The sequence below is a fragment of the Hyposmocoma kahamanoa genome, unplaced genomic scaffold, assembly GCF_003589595.1.
Source record: "Hyposmocoma kahamanoa isolate Upper Pololo Valley unplaced genomic scaffold, ASM358959v1 99702, whole genome shotgun sequence".
Classification (NCBI taxonomy): domain Eukaryota; kingdom Metazoa; phylum Arthropoda; class Insecta; order Lepidoptera; family Cosmopterigidae; genus Hyposmocoma; species Hyposmocoma kahamanoa.
Window position 1 is genome coordinate 4,223,478 of NW_020656001.1, and position 21,120 is coordinate 4,244,597.

The following is a 21,120-nucleotide window of genomic DNA, read 5'->3' on the forward strand; positions in this document are numbered from 1 at the left end:
GTCGATACTTTCATCAAAGTTTTTAATCACTTTTTGGCAAAATGGTGGGTCTATTTCGTTAATCACTTTACGAATTTTGAATTTTAAGGCTGCAATCGATTCGATTGGCTCCGTAAAGACTCTGTCTTTAACACAAATAAGCTAGTTCCTACGGTGTGGTAAAAACGAATATATTTTCGGCAAGTCATAATTTCTTTCGGAAGAATATAACTCGGAAGTACAGTTTTATTTTCGTAGAATTGTAATAATTTGAACAAGCCCGTGGTTTGCTTAACATGGTTAACTTTGTCCAATGTATTCTGTGTTTACTTTTCAGTAACTTCTTTTAACACAGTCACTGTTCGTTGCAACCTCTGCAGTCCCGATAATCACAAGTTCCGAGTATTTATCTACGGCATTCTTATTGGACGCGAATCGAATATTGTCACCGGCGACTTATAACAAAATATAAGCCATTATTCCAAATTCATATTCTTCCGTAACTGACATGCATTTTTTTAAAATAATATAGGTGCTGTAAAGAATATAGTACAAACAGATTTTTGGTGTACCTGTACCTGTACCTCACGTCTCTGGCCACAGTCGATGTCGTCTTTCCAGCGTTGTAGTCGCTGTAGCTTTCGCAGCCTACGCTTCAGTCGTAGGTACATTTGCTCCATTTGCTGTCAGTGGAACTTGCTAGATGTAATCTCATTCGAAAAGCCATTTTTTGGACGGTGATAATAAAAAAAGGGAAATCGCTATGAAAGAGGGACGTTAAACATGAGTGCAACATGCTAGCGTGCGGCAAGGGCTAACAAATCAGTTTTTGGTGCCATATAGCAGTATATTACTGAAGTAATTAGTTTGGATTATATATATGCACATATGTCTCATAATTTCGCCAGTCCGAACCTACTTAATCTGATCACGATAAGTGGCCGAGAAAGCCGCTAAAATTTGACAAAAATAAAAAATTACGCGAGAAACTGTCCGTTAATCCAAATGGTCTTACAAAAATTGTCCCAAATGCGCTGTCATTTCAAAATCAGCAGACGACAGCTGTTCTGTGGCGTGCGCGCGCAACACCTAAATAACAAGCGCGCGACAAAAATGGTGGAGAGCAAGCTGCTCGGTATATTTCGAAACATCGAGTAATTCGCAAAAAAAATTTGCTTTGTTTACGTCGAGTGCAACTCACAACTTTACTTAATCATATAACGAACGATAATTTCCAAAATAAAAGTCCACATTTCATCACCATTCATGTATTTCTTAAGTTATATTCATGAAACATTTCCAATCAATGCCTGTTAATAGTTTTGATACCAAGTGACATCAGTTATCATAACGATATTATTTACACAGCAAACAATTAAATAATAACTCAAAACACTGACGTTCTTATTAAGAGAATTACTTTACAACAATATGAATGAATAGTTCAAAAACTGTAACCACGATGAGAAATGTTCTCATTCAATTTGAAGGCAATGCGAAGAGCAACTAGAGACCTAGTAATTACCGTTGTTATTTTCGGCCAAGATTAGTACAACGCCACCTAGGGGGATACTGTGATACTGTCTGCCGAAACCTACACCCACCGTCACTCTCTTTTGTATATTTCAACTCAAGCGGATTGTGGTAACACTACCGGGTAGAACAAGTATTACTTAACTCCATCTCTTTCATTGCCACGGAACTATCATAAGGTAAGTTGAAACTTAAAAAAGGGACTTGACGACCGTCCCGGAATGAACAAGTTGCACGAAGAAAATAAGATCTAAAGAAGGTTCTCTAAAGGGGAATCGACCATCAATCACAACGTGATATCAAAAGTTCCAATCTCAAATTAGGACTATTAGGAATTAATAATTACATAATGAAACAATTAAAATTAGATATGACAATAATAAAGACAACATTTTGACTCGTTAGGGGGCCTAAAAATCTATATGAACTGGTGGCGATTTAGGGGAAGGAACAATGCTAAAAAGATGAAATTATTAGTAAAGTAAGACTTCAAAATAAATGTATTCGCATATGTCTTTTACTAAGAAGTTTCTTAGCCGGTGCGACCAAATACTGAACTTGTTATTTTGATTATATTAGTTGCATAATCCCTTTCACGAATTGTTATGAAGAGTACAACTAGTGAAGGACGTTTTGCTTTTTCTCACCATAGACGCTAGTAGAATTAGAATAAATATTGTTAAGTTCAACAACAATGTCGTAGACAGAGCTGGCAGCATTGGCCCATAAATTACCCACATACATATGTACACAACATATACAAATCCTTATCTATTAACCAGTTAGATAATTAAAATAACTAAGTAATACACCAATTGCAAACTATTATGAACTAAAATATGCTTATACAGTTCGTTTCAATCCATTACGCAGGAAAAGTAAACCAACCGGTTTGGTTAAAATTCTAAAGCAATCGCTAAATAAATGGAATAAGTTATATCTCATCCCTTTTTTCAATAATAATCATTTGATTAATATCTACTACCACAATTTTTCAAATACGTTTAGTTATTTTTCAAATGTACAAGTATGAACAGTCGATGATAGCATAGTGCTGCGCGAAAATATCATTCGGTTCATTCGAGTTTCAGTAATCAATTAGTAAATCGATCACAATCGAACAAGTTTCTAAGTCTCGGGAATGAAGGAGGATTTAAAATTAAGATTTCAAAAAATTTAAATTTATAGGCCATGTAAAAATAGTAGTTGAAGTATATTTATATAAAACCTTAACACTCTTTTTACAACCAAACTCCAATAGAAATGTTGAAACATTCAAATAACGAATCTATCACTCATCTTTGTTCCCTCGCCAAATCAAACGATAAGGCGATTAACACACTGCACCGCGCCCCGCGACAGAGCGCGTGACGCGGTATCGGGGGGACTGCTCTCGATCTCCGTCCGACATCCGTCCGAAACAATTACTGTCAAATCACGGTGGCGGAGACGCAGACCTGCATCAACGCGCGGTTTAATCTACGCGGGGGCAGCGGTCTAGCGGCCCCGCGTCACTTAAAGTACTCGCTTTTACTGTTAATTTGGTTTTTGTTTACTCAAATAAAGACACCGAAGATATTGGATACATCCTTCTTTACGAACCAGATTCTCGATAAATGGATAATTTCAACTTCATTACAAAGATTTAAGAAAGTATGAAGATAAATTTGGTCGATTTTCAGTACCAAATACAAATTTATCGACCGACGTCGAGATCTATTGTAGAAAGCTGGACATGTCCTTAAGCTTAAAAACTGCGCGGTAGTGCGGACCGCAGTGTGCCATACCTTGCGGTGCGCCGCGCCCCTCCGCGCGGGGGCGCGAGAGTTGTCAGTGTGTTCGACGGCGCGTGTTTTTCATACAAACTGAGGTACTTCAGTACAACGTTAAGAGACGCAGCTCCGCGTTTCGTCACGGGACGCGGTGCAGTGTGATAATCGCCTTATCACAAATTGCCGCAAGCGGCGCCACAAACTACCACACGATTTGCAAGTCTATGGACCAACTCTTTATCGCTAACAATCGATTACTAGAGCAACTTAATAAATTAAACTTATACTATTTTCGCACATATTTTGGCATTTTAAAAATATTTTTTGTTATTAATCAACAGCGAATTGCAAAAAAAATTATATTCCAACTAATCATTTCATTCAATCAATTAATTGATTTGTAGTTAGCAGTACAATTGGCCAACGCTAAACTGTCTATGGTTGGGTCAATGACTAGTTCACTTTTCGTGCATAACAGATTGAAACAGACTATAATATAGAATTGGTATCTACTGTCAGCTACGAACCGTTTTCTAATTTGCTATAAGAAAGCTAACAACATCCATTACTTAACCTTACCATGGGTTTTACTAAGAAATTTAACCATTATATGCGTATTCATGTGATATGAAGAATACGCATGAACACTCATCGGAAAGGATTAGAAGGACCACACAAATGTATGAAATATGTGTATTCACTTTATAATACCTAAAAATTACTGTATTTTACACCATTGTTGCAGTGTGCAGTAAAAAACTACTCTATTAAACTGGTTCGCAAGTAACTATTTAATGGCGAAAACTTCGAGGAACACATACCGAGGGTATCCCCCTAACAAATCGGACAATCAAAATACTTTGTTTTATTTTAGCAATTACTTTATAATGGAAACCCATTTGGAATGAAAGGTTTTGTAATTGTAAGTACCTACAAGCATTACTATTTCGTTTTGATTTTTGACCTTTATATTCACTTAGCAATGCTTGAGGGAGATATTATTCTCTCTATGTGTATCACTCGAAGTTTAGGTAAATCAGCCTGTTTAGATCTCTGATAGATAGGAGAAGCAAGAATTCTTATACGTTCTTACATAAACACCCTACTATTCACAAATGTTCACACTTGGACCTTCGAAACAAATTAAGGTAATAATTGTTAATTTCGTGTGCTATATGAAGTTTTGCATTGTTTAGACACTGGCAGTTTGTGTGACGACTGTGGGTCTGATTTACAGTGGAATTGTGTCGGTCCGAGTCGTTAACTTTACATGTTTATCATCTATACTTTCGGTGGCTTAATGTAAAAGTGTCTTGGACACGTGGGCAATTATTACACTATTAAATTAATTACAACGACGACTTGCGTAGTGTTAGTTCGAAAGTCGCTGCAAGAGCGAGGTGGTCGGAGCCGTAGGCGTCGTTCGGTAACCGACCTAGGACATCGCACTCTGTAGCCGTCGGCAAACGAAGTCGTTCTATTAGCCTCAATGCGCTGCAGAAACTAAAAAAAAGAAGGCCCTCCCTATCATCACGAAACGCTTGCAACAGCTCCTAACACTGGTATTAAATGTGTATCAAATTCAAATACATATTTACTATAGGTAAGCAAACCACTCTTCAAACCATCACGTTGATCAAACACTACTACCCATTTGAAAGGCAGATTACCTAAGAATGGGCAAGAAACTCTTTGTAAATGGACAAGCGTTCACATTTATCATTTGTAATATTTATGTTAAACATCACAAGATAGATCAGAGATCTGAAAAAGCTAAGACTACAATCATCGGCATCTTGGATGACACACTTGAAACGCCCAAGACCTTGCACTTTATTAACTACAAAGTTCATTTTTGACAACTCTCAAACGAAGCTTAATCAACGAGTAGTGAAGTAAAGACTGGAGGACTTAAGTAAGATTACATCACAAAATCTCACATTACATCACAAAATAAAAAAACGTAACCTCACCTAAAATAAATATAGTCCACGGTGACCCAATAGTCTTGGAAGGAGGTAGCCTCGTAACTCCCGTCTTCCTTGTACTTCGTGTAGGTAGAGGTGAGATTCAGCGAATGGCTGAGCACTCCACTGTTAAAAAGTTCACTGTAGTTGTTTACCAGGGCTCGCTCCTCGTCCCCCACCTCTGGTATGCCGTCGCGGTAGTCTGAATTATATATCTGTGTCACAAATTATTCTTGCGTCAGAACTGTCAATAGTGCGGTCAATTGGCTCATAAAACATTCGATCTAAAAATGTAATAGGCATCTTTTATAACGAACTTAATTCTTATTCCAATATGATTACTCGTACAGTTTTCCACAGCTTACTGGACTTAGTGAACAACGATTGCTAATCAATAGTGAAAATAATGTACCTTAGTCATGTTAAATTCCGTATCCATTCCGTGTTGTTGGTTGACATATGCTGATAAATGCTGACAGTTGTCTGTAACACCTATCTTTTTCCAGTCGGACATGTCCCGGAATGGACTGGCACTGTAACATATTCTAATTTAGATATCGCACATTTTTTCATTATTTGTGTTCGTTTCTTAGATATATCGGCCGATTTCTTAGACCTAGAGACCCAAACATCCCAATATTCAAAGGGATCAGAGCAATTTTTTTCTACCGCCAACGAACGCTTGTATGGAGGTCATATTTGGAAAATTTTCAACAGGCACTCTTAGAGGCCTCCGCATGCCAATTTTCAGCCAAATCAAGGCAAGTCTTTTTCGGCAACCATTTTTAACGAAAAAACGCTTATATGGCTGCCATATCAAATAAAAATGCCGAAATATCTTTTCACCCCAAATTATGATTAAGGACTTCTAAAGACCTCCGTTCGCCAATTATCAGCCGAATCGAAGCAAGTTTTTCATTGGCCGCCATTATGAATTCGCCACCTTGAATTTTTTTACACAGGCAGTTGATCACTGTTACCCTCTACGACATCCATCCACCACTTCCTACCTATCTCTAATAGTTTCCGTAAGGCTCTGAAATTTGTAAGGTGGCCCTTTTGCTTATTTGAATTTCGTAGATTTTACTTCCGGCGGAAGTTCGCCAAGGTGTACCTCATAAAAGTGCACAAATACCCATGCCTCCGTCTCTGAATATCATATTCGCAAAATATCATATTCGCAAAACATGATATTCGCAAGGCATCACGTTCACAAAATATCATTTTCGCAAGATACCACAATCTCAAGATATTACATTCTTAATACACCATATTCGCAAAACACAGCATTCTAAGTGCAGGTCGCAAAAGATCATACGTGCGATTTACAACATTCTGTACTGTTAGGAACAAAATACAAAATTACAATTTATAAATTATTCGTTTTATATCATCGTTAAAAAAAGAGGCAAAAATACAAAACATAAAATTAAAAAACAACAATTTGCATTTCACTGATTAAAAAAAACAATAATTTTGTTTGTTTTTTTTCTCTCGTTTAAGTTTTTTCATTGTGGCGTCATTTTAGAAATTGATTCTCTACATCGCCATGGATTTAACTCGTGAAATTTTTCGTAGTATGATTTTATACGAATTCAAGTGTAATTTAACTCAGCAGCTCAGCAGAGCTTTGCTCGGCTTCAAACTCCTTTTGGCGATGAAGCACTATGCAAGACTACTATTTATAGCTGGTTTGCAGAATTCAAACGCGGTCGAGTGAATCTCAGTGACGAATTTCGTGATGGTCGCCGGTCCACTGCTGTGAACAACAAAAACATCGATGCTGTGCAAAGTGCGCGTGCAAAGTGCCTCTAAGCGGATGATTGCTTCTTTTTTAATAAAACTGGACACGTGGCTACTGTTGCTTTGGAGAATCGTTGTACCGTGAATAGTGATTTGGTACACGACCATTTGATTGCTGGAAGTTAATGACAAACTCCGTAAAAATAACCGTTAACGCCGTATCATCTTGCACCACGATAATGCCAGTTCTCACAATGCCGGACAACGTGAACAGCGTTGACCTTATGAGCCATCCTGCGTACAGTCCCGACCTGGCACCTTGTGACTTTTATTTATTTTCAAAAATTAAGAACCAGTTACGCGGTCAACGATTTTCATCACCTGAAGAGGCTGTCGAAGAGTATGAAAAATATGTTTCAGAGATTGTCACGGAGGAGTGGCATAAATGTTTTCAAAACGTGCATTAACGTTAACGGAGAATATTTTGAGAAACAATAAATTCATTTCTGACCATTCATAGTATTTTTTTCTTATTCATTCCGGAAACTTATAGTGCGCCACACGTACTACCTAATCTAACCCTCTGTCTGACACTAGTAAGACCTGCTGTTACTACCTGTACTCAAAATGCTGTGTTTTGCGAATGTGGTGGTTAGCGAATATGGTGTTTTAATGTAATATCTTGAGAATGTGGTATCTTGCGAATATGATATTTTGTGAACATGATGTCTTGCGAATATCATGTTTTGCGAATCTGATATTTTGCGAATATGATATTCAGCGACAGAGGCCCCTCCATTATATATTACTTATAGTTTTTGAAGGCAGTGACCACATTTTTATATTTTCCACATTCAGATCATCTCGTATTTTTCCCTTTGCTTTGAAACCAATCTGTGTACAACGGTATAAATATGTTTTCACCTCACTAGCTCGGAAAGGCTTTCTAGTAATAATCTGCGCGCAAAAGCGATTTTTGCACGCTAGCCTAGAAAAGGTCTTTGAAATTCGAACTTGATGATGGACTGTGGTGCATCTAACCTTTACTTACGATGAAAAAAAAAATAATGGCACGTTCAATTAAGCGATTTGTCGTACGTTACTCATTTACGTAACATAAACCCGTTGATATTTTTAAATTATTATTGTTGACATTAAATTGACAACGATAACTAATTGTGTTCATTAAATTACTTTAATTCGTCGAAAAACTAAAATAATTTCAATAACAACTTAATCACACAAAATAAAAGTACAAGCAAGAATAAAAATTGATGAGGCGTAAATTCAGAACGCGTCCGAAGATAAACTTATTCTTTTCATTATAAAAGGTTTTACAGTTCAACTGTTTTTCTTTCATCTACCATTTTCCTCTCTCTGGTGAAAAGCTGTGTGTTTCGCTCGGCAGCAAAGTTGTTTTGCGTCTCGTGACTTGAAACCCTCGCTACGCTCAGGAATCTATATTTGAATCACGAGCGAAGCGAGAGTTCAATCTTAGCATCCTCCGCTTGCTCAGGTTTCCATACAAGCACTCGCGGCAAACAACAACTTGCAGCCTTGCATAATATACAACTGTTTTCACCTCACTAGCTCGTAAAGGCGTTCTTTCTCATTAGAAATCTGCGCGCAAAAGCGTTTTTTCCACGGTAACGTGGAATAATAATTAAATAATTCATAATTATCTTGATATTGAATGGAATTCAAATTTAAAAAGGAATAACTAATTTTGGATTATATTATATATACAATTGAAACATTACCCTGTTGGCATACCGATGAAAGTTCAATACCATCAGTTCCTATTATTGCTAGAAATTTCTAAACTCCAATATAGTGATGTTCATTTACGAAGATTGATGTTTATCGACAATACATTTTTACTGAAATGTTTGCATTTCTTACTATAATTTTTGTAACTAAAGTCCCTAAAATATCGAAGCGAAAAGCATTCACGTTAAATTGATTTCTTTTATTATATGATTATTATGATTACTAAACATTTTATTTCGAGTAACTTTAACACAACTCATATTGCGGACAACCGTTTCATCATGTCAAATTGGATGTTGCTATTGCTTGAAGAAAAATTTATTTTAAGAAGAAAATTAATTTAAGATATTAAAATTCCATTATACTCGTAGATTAAACGTAGAGTATTTTTAATTTTTAAGTTTTTCCAATGAGTTATGAATTCAATGAGGATTAAGCTGCAGGAAAATGGAAAGATTGGTTTTCTTATTACTATTTCTGACTTTGTTTCAATTTCCATAGCAAATGCATTTAAAAAATAAATAAAATAAAATCGGCTTTATTTTACATGTTCATGCAAAATAAATCAGAAACAATTATAGAAAATTACATAAATCCTTCATAAAAAAAACAACGTAATTTAATTTATTAAATTCATTGATGGTTCGAGTTTACTATTGACAGTGACAGCTTCAGCAACCCGTGGTAACGTATAATGGAAAATTGACACTGGCGACCATCGCCATATTTTTTATATTATTCTTATAAAACTGACACTGGTCCAAGCCTAGTGGCCGCCATTAAGAAAATAATAATAATTAATATTAATATATTAATTTAATAACCAATACCAGTGTAGATATAGTATGAAAAATGGATTTTTTTTAATATTAAGAACAGCCATATGGTTTCCAACTATAGATTAGGTAGGACCACATCCCTCGTTCAATAGCGTCAGTTTAAGGTTAACAATTCACGGGGCGGTTTCCATCCGCGCCCGCCGGTGCTGCTAGACAGCGGTTTTATTTCAATACTTACGACCCTGCAAGTTTGTGCGGGAACGTAGCTGCCGCCGTTGCGGGCACGAAACCGTTGCGATTGCGGAACGGACCGCGAAGTTAGTGGGAGTTAATCGCAAGTCGCACGGTTATTAGAGAACTCACCCCGCGTCCGCCTGCACCACATTGCGCCTGAACCGATCGCCAAAGTGTGCGGGCGACGACTGCCGCCAAGCGCGCAGGTCATCGGGTCCTGTGCGGTTCTACTAGTAACCCGCCGCGGCAACCGCGAGCAACCGTCACCACTACAGGCGTAAAACGCGCCGTGAAATGTGTTACTAATTTTACATACTTAACTGTTACATTCTACAGATGCCGCGGTCTCGAGGCAGACGCGGGTGAAAACCGCTCCGTGAGTTCTTAGTGTAACGAAAAATGAGTCTCAGCGCCATCTAACGTGTAATAGTTAGCTATTATATACTAGTAGTATTTTTTTACTAAAACGCCACCTGTCGGTGAATGGCTGAACCAGGATAAAAAATACTGAAATATTGTAATGTAACTCCTATTCAGGTGACTGTAAGTTTAATTTTGTTAAATTTTAAAATTGTTTTACGTCGTTTTCACGTTTTAAGCCCTACCCAATCAAAATCTTTAAGTTATGGTAGTAGATAATATAGCGTAAAATTTGAATTGCACATAAGCTAAAAAGTGGCGACATCGGCACCCGATCTTACATAGCGTCATTATATATCTTCCTTTTTTCTATATCTATGGCTCAAATAGACTTTCGAGACCTATAGTTGGCCGCTAATAAACCACTTCTACTGTATCTATTAGTATTGGTGGTGCACCAAACGTTTTCTTTCGATGAAATAAAGTGTTACTATCAATATTACCAAATGCAGTCATTTTACTTTTAATTTTATGTATACTACTTACTTATTAATGTACCCTTTTTGACGTATGAATGAATAAAACTGATTTGTTATAGTTCAACTGTTTTCCTTTCATCTACCATTTTCCTCGCTATAGTGAGGTGAAAAGTTGCGTGTTTCGCTCGACAACAAAGTTGTTTTGCGTCTTGTGTCTTGAAACCCTCGCTCCGCTCAGGATTCCTCCAGGATTGAATTTTGGGATCCTTCGCTTGCTCAGGTTTCAATACAAACATTCACGTCAAACAACAACTTTGCAGCCTTGCATAACAATTAACTATTTTCCAACATACCAGGAAGTATGCGTTCTATTTCTATCAGTGAGTCTAAACTTGTAACTTTACAAATATGCTTACCTTACTTGTCCTCGATCTAAAAGTTTGATCACCGCACTTTCCGGCGTTGAATTGAAATCCCCTGTCAATATTATGGGCAGATGACCGCATCTGAAAATAAACAATGAAATAAAAAAGGTGCTTTAATAAAATTTCATAATGTTCAATAAATGAAGAAAGTAACAGTTTATTTAATTAAGTTTGATTAACTTTCAAAAAACTTAAGTTAATTTTGTTTTCCAAATAATAAGTACTTGTTGATTTTGTTGGTGTTTATTTAGTCACGACTGAACTATGTAATAAGCAGGTAGTTTTAATTTGATACGTTACCTCTCTTGTTCTTCCACTTCCTTTGATATTTTAAATAAAGAAGCGAAAAATGGTACTTTTGCAAACTTACAACACATATCCAGCTTTAATCAAAGTTTTTAATTAACTATGTTTTTTCGTATTTCTTCTTCCAACAAAAACAGGCCAAATAAGCCGAATACCGAATAGTAACCGAATATTCGTTGCAACTCTAGTGGTAACACAAAAATCCAGATCGACAATATTCGAACAATGCATGCAAGAACTGTAAATAATACTTACTCTCTCCCATTATTGTAGAAAGCAAATCGGTCAATTTCGGCAAGGAAGACTTGAATCTGAGCGAGTCGCACGTCAGTTCTTTTTGGGTTATAGAGCAAGTGCGTCGTCGCCACCACTATTGCCGTTCCTGGATAGTTCTTGGGCATCAGTTTAACCATTATGCCAATGTTATCCCGATTTAGTAGAGGTAGTTCTGGCTGGTAGAACTCCACCTGAAATGATTTGAAAATACTATTTTATAATAGGAATGGGCACATTTCCGAATTAGAGCGGTGGCATCCTAATGGGAGAACTGTCGCTTCTCCGTTTCGAGGTCGTCAATTACAAAACCCCGTGACAACTACAGTCGCGTACAATGAAGTGTAAATGTTCGCACATTTTCAAATATATGAGCATATTAGATATTTCAAAAATAAGTACCTTCAGTTGTGTTCAAAAATATGTGAGCATGACACCGTTTGGAAAAGGTAGTTTTTTCGAAGACAGTTATACAAACTACAATCAGCGCAGAATGTACACTCTTGGTGTTTCACACACCCATATCATTTTGCAAATATTTATACAATGCATTTTCAATGAAATATATACAAGGTTATTGTAAATTAGCGAACAAAATTCAAATAAAAGGGTATCGACGGTAGATCCTGTTCAAAATTAAAAATAGTTTTCTCGAATGTTTTTGAAATAGTGCAAAAAGATTTTATATGCAAAATACTCAATGTTTTAAACTAATTATTATAATAAAAATACAGAGTAATTGAATTCCTGGTGAGTGTTCGTACGACACCAGAAATTTACACTACGGTAATTCGAATTTTCTGGATTTTACGCTTTTAATGCCAAGTTATTCAGCTTAAAAAAACTATGCAGAAAGTAAAAATCATATATTTTATAATGTATGATGAATAACTTGAAGTAAACAATCAAAAATTGAAGTAAAAAATATAAAACATGGCATTCTCACTGTAACTTCAATATACATTCTCGAGTCTTGTAAATTTGTAAGAAAACATAAAAATCTCTATGCGACAATAACAACCGTAAAAAGGAATAATCGAAATCTACACAAATTAGAAACCACCCTTACCAATCTGCAACTAGTGGCCTCAAGTCCTCATTATATGACTATAAAATTGTACAACAATCTACCAATTAACATTACAGACATAGTAAAAGACACTGACTTTGATAAAACATTGAAAAAGCTGTTAATTAAAAAATGCTATTACAATATAAATGAATATTTCTGTGATAAATATTTGGAGGAATAATAATAATAATACGACATTGCTGGAATTTATATAAAATTATATTATGAAATTGCCTTTGACATTTATTTAATAATATTAAGACTATTACCTATTTTTATTTTGCAAATACTTTTCATTCCATAAATATGATAATGTTGATATCTTTATGAATTGTTCATTTTTATTATTTTTATTTTTTTAATATTGAATGAATGATAGCTTAAGTACGTATTAACATCATAACGAATTTAATGCATGGATTGACATTGTTGATAAAAATTTGTTAGTATAATTTATAAATGCCCCTCTGTAATTTGCCATGCCCTTACAGGGCGTCACATGATCCTATACAATGACATAACATCTTAAATTGTATTTAAAAATGTACTGTAACTGTGACAAGCAAATAAATGATTTGATTTGATTTGATTAATATATGTCTAAAAATCGAAAATTTACCGCATGTGTCCCTTTTACAGGATCTGGTGAAAAATTGCATTTTTTTAATTTGCATAGTGTTAATTGCTGTTGTCAATATAATGTATAATTAGTTAGACATTTAAAAAAAATCCTTGTTCGAAAAGAACTATTACATACTCTGTTATCGATACCAAGTACCCCATTTATTTGGGTTAACAAACAGTAGACTCAATTAAAATTTATAATTAATTATTTTTACAGTAAATACGTAATGATTGTGTCACCAACAAAACACTTATTTCTACGCCAACCGCTAATCACTACAAAAAACTGAAAAGTGGTGTTGCATAATAGGAACTAAAAAAGAAATAATATTAAAATAAAAATTGTTATGTATAATTCAAACCAAATGTAACGTTTGATACTATAATTGTAAGTCAATGTTTGATACGTATAATTTTTTAAAAGAATAAATGCACCGTTTCTGTGCAGTTGTTGGATTTACTAATCGTACAGTTTGCAGAATCGAATTGTGATATCGTATTATTATATATATATATTATATATATATATGTATATTACATTAGTATAACCCATTGCGTCCACAATTACCGTCATCTGTTACAATAACTCGGAAAGATTTACCTCACGTACCGCACCACCTACATAGGCATAGCGTACTTAGTTATAGTTACCGGTCACTTGCGATATTATCAACAAAACAATATTGAGGGTAAATTAAATCGAATAAAACTGCCGTCCGCGTCTAATCTAACAAACTACACAGTTTACAACTTGCTCTGGTATGTTTCATAATATTGCAACTACATTGTGTATTATAATATTTTGAAAAAGATAAAACTGTAACTAAAATCTAAGAAATTACGTAGTTTTAAAAGTGGTTACACAATTAAGATAAAACCACAATCCTAATTGCTTACATATGGACTCCAATTCATTGCAAACTAAATATTTACGAAAATAATGTGGATATATAAAACACCAAGTGTGTATTATTCACAAATTATAGTTTGTTTACTTTTCTCGAAAATATAAGTACACCTTTTTTTAAAAAAAAAGATTACACATTTTTGAACACAACAATCTAACATTTACATATTTATAACGTTTACATTTAATTCCAGGCGATTGTAACAATTATTATTTAGTACTGCCATAACTAACGTATTTACATTGTGGTAATTTTCACAATTTTTTCAGTTTATCTAATGTCACGGTGATTCTGAATTAGATCTCTCACAGATGGCGTTACGGCAAAAGTCGTTAAAAACCAAAAACGAAGATCTGCAACGAGGATATAGAAAACATCGTAAGGTCTGCTAGTTCGTGTCATGGTTTAGTCGGCATACCGTCTGCCACGGTTTGCTCGAAGACGTTGGTTCGAGTCCAGCCGGATCGAAGGATTTTTTTCTTAATGTTCGATCTTTGTATTTATAATTATAACTTTCGAGATATTGGCACCTAGATAGTTTCTTCGAAAAATGTGGGTTACGCTGCTTTTGCTCAACCCTTGTCATTCCGTATAACTGACGTGATCGCTAGTACTGAGTATTGTTTCCTGCTCTCCTTGTATATATAAAATTGTGTGCCAATACTTCGCTTATGATCAACTTAGATCGCACTCTAAAAACGCAAACAGTTCAATAAAGTAAGAAATGAATTAAACATTCTTCAATGCACATTTAAAGTTCCAATGACAACACAAAGCAGTCAAGTGTAACGGAGTGTACCACACGCGGCTCCTTGGGTTAGAAATTTAGCAGATGCAAAAATGTGCTACCAAAGGATATCTTCTAATAAATATATACTACGCTACATATTGAATACTAATAAATATAATAATATAATGGTTATTAGTACAACAATTTTTCGAGCCAATGGGACTTGAAACCACGACCATACTGCACCGTAGTATTACTCTTACCAACTGGGCTACGGGTCCAGTTATCGAGTTGTCGAAATTCTCCTACGTGTGTTTGTTAAAGATATAGAAGGGAAAAATTATGTTTTAGAACATGTTCGATATTTGTAATAATAATCACGTACAGTGGAGTTATAATATCATAAATATTGACTTGTATACTACAGGAAGTAAAAGAACCTCCTCTAAAGCTCGGCGGTTATCATTGTGGACCTTCCATGACAAAGTAGGTAAACTCGGTTGGATTAGGAAACGGACTTTTTTAAATTGCATATTGTCCGGACCGTAACTGCGGAATATACTTTTTTATGTTATAGGGAAATTTTGGTCTTTTATCAAGCGCCATTTCATTCAGTCATTTTATAAACAAAGCAATTAAATAAATACCGTAAAATTAAATCTCGACTCTACTACCTCTATATTATTACCCCGTCTTTTTTTACTCATAATATTCAGTACCAATTAAAACTTAAATATAAAAAATTTTTGCATAATGAAAATTTGTAAAATACTGGTTTAAAACATTAAACGCATCTCTTTACTAAAAAAAAATAACATAATTATTGTGCTATTTTGACTTGTCATTAATTCGCACGATATTTTTTTACACTGTCAATTGTTGTCTTATTGTTTACGACCACCGCTTCTTTGTTTACATTTTGTCAGCCAAGCCCTTGTCAAGACGAGTTAGCGCTCAAAGTAAAGCCTAACTTTGAATGACAGACGACAGGTGTTCGTTCAAAAGTCGCATGTGAGATAGAAAAAAGGCAACAAGCACATGATAAAATCACTGTTCTGAAACCTTGGTCGGAACATTAGCTATGCCACACGGCAGATTGTGAGATAAACAGACAATAGCACTGTGTGCGAACATAATAAACAAATAAAATTTAAATAACCGACTATTCGCACGTACGCTTATTCTATTTCCTTACAAAATCCCAACAATGCTCTGAAATATCTTAAAATGCAAATGTTTGTCCCATATTTATATTTGTCATTAAATTATACATCAAGCATTACACAACCATTTCGCCAAGCCTTATTTAATAAATCGCACAGGCATAAGATATTAGTCATTTGGCAGAATGGGTTCAAGGGCTTTTTTATGCCTATGCGGACTTCTCTTGCAAATAATAACATTTATTGTCCCTTATCGGGTTTTATTTAATTGCAAATATAGAGTACGACGTATAAATGAGATTAAAATAATTACGGATAGGCGATAAGCAAAAAGCCCTTACAATCAATAATTACGCAGTTGCTCGGTGCTGACCTTCACTTCTGCATAGTGCTAACATAGATATAGATAACTAGACTTACGCTTATATGCTCTTTCAGTTCGAACAAGGATTGCTTGAAATATATCGCACAGCCATCTTGTCTGTTCCCGGTCTTCTGTTTAAATATTCCCACATAGCCCATTTGCTCAAACTGTGAATAAAACGTCGGCAGATGTGACGCTTGAACTTCTTGAAGGCAAAAGATCTGATGATAGCGGTACATGAAAATTGAATTAAATCGGCTTTATTTCTCATGCAAAATCACATAAATCATATAGAATACAGCAAATATCATAAAAACATACTAATATTATTTGTTTTTGATAACTATTGGAACATCCCAAACGACATTCATATACTTATATTTTTTGAAATTTAAAGAAGGAAAAGCGAAAAAATGTGATTTGGTACTGTTACTTATTTCATACAAGGTTGTTAAATTGTTGTGAAATAATTAATCTAATTTTTTTTTTACGTCACCACATTTCCTGCTCAACAGAGCACTTCATACATTAATTCCATATATTTTTGTATTTCTATGAATTAAAAATAATTAGCATGGTTTTATACAAATATTTAATTTGACTACATAACTGATTAAATTATTATTAATTAAATTCTCAGTGTAAGATAAATCAAATGAAAAATTCTATCAAATGCAGCAATAGATAAAAGACCATCCACTGCAAACAATTACTACTATTATAAGAATACATTATTTTGGATGTGCTTTCTTTCTTGCCAAGTCCCGTGATGCGTTTGCTTGGCTTATATTAATAAATCCATGTACGTACTTGATTCAATTGTCTTTATTAATAAATAAAACTCAAGTACACATCAACAATAACATACTCATCGGTTATGCAAAATTTCCACTTATTAACAGCCATTTTGTAAATATTATTTTGTAACAAGAACGGGAATTAGCCATTACCTAATTTTTTTTCTAAGTTACAGACATGTGTAAATGTTTAGCAGCAATCTCTCTTGCTGACGATGTAGAAAAATGTGATGAAACCAGCAAGTGGAAGAAGGTTCACAATCCCTGAGAAAACAAGTGAAGGCCCTAACCCGCACTGGGGCGGGGTAACAGACTGTGGCCTAAATTCACTGCTTAGGCAAGACCTTGACAATTATTACAGACTCCTTCATGTGTAATGTCTTTTTGTATTTTTTCCTATTGACATTGTCACGAAGTGAATACACTCATCAAAAGTGTCTAGGGATCATGCACGGTTTTGCTATTGACTGAAAATCATGAAAGTTAAGGACCTAAAATAAATCGTTGTGAGACAGCGCTACGTGAAGTGTATATCACCATCCCGCTTTTTTGTCATTACAAACCTATACTGAACTGTAATAAGAGTTCATGGTAAGACCCCAGGTTTTTTAATTATTTTTTTATGAACACCTTTTGTTTTTTGATAATTTAATAAATACATAAATATACTATAAACTGAAAAGTCATAACTTTACCATCTCAGTTACCCGTGACCATGGCATCTGTAAAAGGTCCGAAACGTCTCAGTTTGTTTGAAAAACCAGATATACGCGATTTAAATCCGAAAACATCGTTTTAATTCCTATGTGTAACAATCGCGAAACCTAAAAACTCTATAAATAAATCTACACAGATGCTTTTATTCAATTTTAATAGTGTAATCAAATTATTTAAAAAACACCCCAATTGCTAGACACTTTTGATGTGTGTAGTAAAAAAAGACTATTTTTTATTTACGAAAAAATAGCAAATAATTGTGATAACTGTACAGTAGCACCATCGTCGGCATCAACGACAATGATGGATGGCTCAAAATTATAGTTAAATTCTAATTAAGTGTAGTGTGTTGGTCACTTGAGTTGATATCACCTAAGATGCCAATGATTACACTCAATTTATACAGGAAAGCCCACATGAAGTGTACACTTTGAGATCAGAACCACATTTCAGGTGATAAGCACTTAATACCAGATTAGGAGCTGTACCAATAACAATAACAATATTGTGCTTTAATATTTTAACAAAATTTTTATGTAAAATGACATTATAAAATTGGTAGTGATTCCATTAAGCCTTACATCTGGTGCTAGTTTCATTATTTCATCATACAGTTTTGCAGCCCTCACATTCCATTTCAAATTGTATGGAGCACATTCTGTGTATAGATACGGATGACATTCCAGTAAATATTGAGCTAACACATTGTATGACACTACTTTGAACTTGAAAACTTTGCCTGTAAGAAAAAAGTAAAAATTAAAAAGTCATCCAAGTGTTTGTAATAGTTCAGGCTCAAATAGCACAATTACTATAAATACAAATAATATTTCTTTTACTGTCAAGTGGCACATATTTACCATCATCACTTCTCTTGGACACTGGTTCCCATATTCTAAAATCTGGTGGTATGGCACAAGGTTCTCTACTTTCTTTTCTACTTGCTGTTTCAGTACCACTGAGCTGCTTCCGCCACTCCTGACTGGGATTAGCATTACCTGCAGAGCTACTACATGAAATATTACAATGATTACCAAAGCTTAAATTTTATCCCCAACACCGGCGTTTACAACAACACTTACACTTCAAATTGCCCTCCAAAGCTGACATGATTCAAAGTAGGCTGTACTGACTCACTCATTTGCTTATAATTCTTTGCCTCATTAGAATTTTGAATCTGTCTCTTGAAACGATATCTTTTCTTATTGTATGCAAGAAACCGCAACTGCTCTCCTGTATATGTTGATGAACTAACAAGTGATTTTTGACCACATATTTTTCTTGGGCTTAATTGCATAAAACTTTTCACATTTGTTTTGTTATAACTGATACACTCACATGTGAGGTTGAAATATCTGCAAAAACTGATGGTCAATTTCAGCATAGCTTTACAAATGTGTACAAGGGATTGCTAAGAACATTATTAAACTATTTTAACTAGCCTAAGTTGGTTAGACCTTAACACATGCACTAATTTAGCATTGCATTAAAATAATTTCAGAGTAATCAGTGGCATGGAATTTGCTCTACTTTTTGAAACCTGAAAAAAAAAACATAACATTAAAAAAAGAACTCTTGATAGCAAAAGATAATATAAATATCTTAGGTCTAAATGCTAGGATCTTTTTGGAGTAGTAAACTGGATACTCCAATGGTGTAAATAGAAATATAATGAGAAAATCAATTGAAAAGTGCCACAATAGCACAATTAAAAATAAACAAGGGTGTTTGTAGGGGCAAATAAATAATTATATGAAACAATCTCTTTTTTATTTTTTTTTTATTTTTGATAAGCAATGTAGTGAAAAATTCACTTTGTTTCTATTCACCAATAAATTCCTATTGTGTATCTGCTAAGCTATTCCCAATAATGGAATAATGTTATGACATGAAAATCACTACGATGATGCTCCCACAGCAAAAAATTACGATGTGACTTTAATGAAGCAATGAACGATCGAGTAATGAATTTACATGCGATTACTTTGTTGTCGCAACTGTATTATGTGAAACAAAACATGCAAAACACTCACAAGTAAATAAACGTTTCACAGTCCCGCTAATTTTTCACTTAACCACAAACTGTTAAATATCAATAGTGCCTGAACTATCAAATAATTATGTAACTTTTAAAAATCTATTGTGGACGATGTAAACGAAGGACATTATCCGCTAAATCCGTCTAACATGATTCGTAGAAATCTACGCATTGACAGTTAATTCTAACCTATAATAACAACAAAGATACAATGCCAAATTCACTTACATGCATTTTATGAAAGCCATGGCTTATATGTAAGTTATAAGGCTAAGAGCAAAAACCATGTCGGACATCTACAATCTACTCAGGTAATTATTGTCGATATGCCACCAACCTCACAGATCAGAAATACAAAAATAAAATCATTGACGAACAGAAGGAACAAAAACATATACCATTATCAAAGAGTACTTTTTTTTACATTTACTGACATTTACCAATACCTTCCCTCAAAAGTTTTGAGCGACTTGAACTTAGTACAAGAATTTCGTCGCTCAGGAGGAAATAAAAACTGTGATTGGTGGATGACAATTATGACAACGTTTTTTTATCTGTGCGAACTTCATGAAAATGGAGATGGAGCAACAAAAAATTAGCTTTGGTTTCATTCAATGACAAAAGATTTTATTTTTGCCCGTCTAAAGCACCACATTCATTAGTCAACATGCTCGAAACGATAAATGAATAGATCATTTGAAATATATAGAGATTTTGTTTACGAACACAAGAAAGTGCCTGCCTTTTTTCTAGTGCTTGATATAAATCTTTTGGGAAACAAATTTCTGTGATTTATTCCTTTTTTTATGCACTTCTTCGTTCAAGATGAATTAATTAATAAACTTTTAGTACGTACCATTTAACACCATACCAATTGAAGTAGTATAGTTTTTTTTATCTTTTTATTCCTTAGGGAAAGCTTAAGGGCTTTGATCGTTATTGAACATGTCAGCCCCATTACGAAAACTATACATCAATAAAACACGTAATAAAATCCAGATTAATATTTCAAAATACTAGCTAACGAGGCACTATATGTCAACAACGAAAAAAAATTGAAACCAACCCAAGATTAAATATATGGAAA

At 34.5% G+C, this 21,120-nt stretch overlaps 1 protein-coding gene across 4 annotated transcripts; it reads right to left on the reverse strand.

Moving 5' to 3' along the window:
- Positions 1–1,238: 1,238 nt before the first annotated feature.
- LOC113239216 (protein angel homolog 2) lies at positions 1,239–20,911 on the reverse strand. 4 transcript variants are annotated; one of them, XM_026476116.1, is made up of 10 exons: positions 20,890–20,911; positions 19,078–19,535; positions 18,856–18,993; positions 18,577–18,734; positions 16,538–16,702; positions 11,603–11,814; positions 11,033–11,122; positions 5,664–5,784; positions 5,258–5,466; positions 1,239–4,787 (listed from the first exon to the last, which is right to left on the reverse strand). In XM_026476116.1, the coding sequence occupies exons 2-10, from the start codon at positions 19,103–19,105 to the stop codon at positions 4,634–4,636; spliced, it is 1,275 nt and encodes a 424-aa protein (XP_026331901.1). In that variant the 5' UTR covers positions 19,106–19,535; positions 20,890–20,911; the 3' UTR covers positions 1,239–4,633. The 4 variants fall into 4 exon arrangements, with proteins under 4 accessions (XP_026331901.1, XP_026331900.1, XP_026331898.1 ...); XM_026476115.1 differs by having other exon boundaries at positions 18,856–19,001; XM_026476113.1 differs by having other exon boundaries at positions 18,856–19,004.
- Between the last annotated feature and the right edge of the window lie 209 nt (positions 20,912–21,120).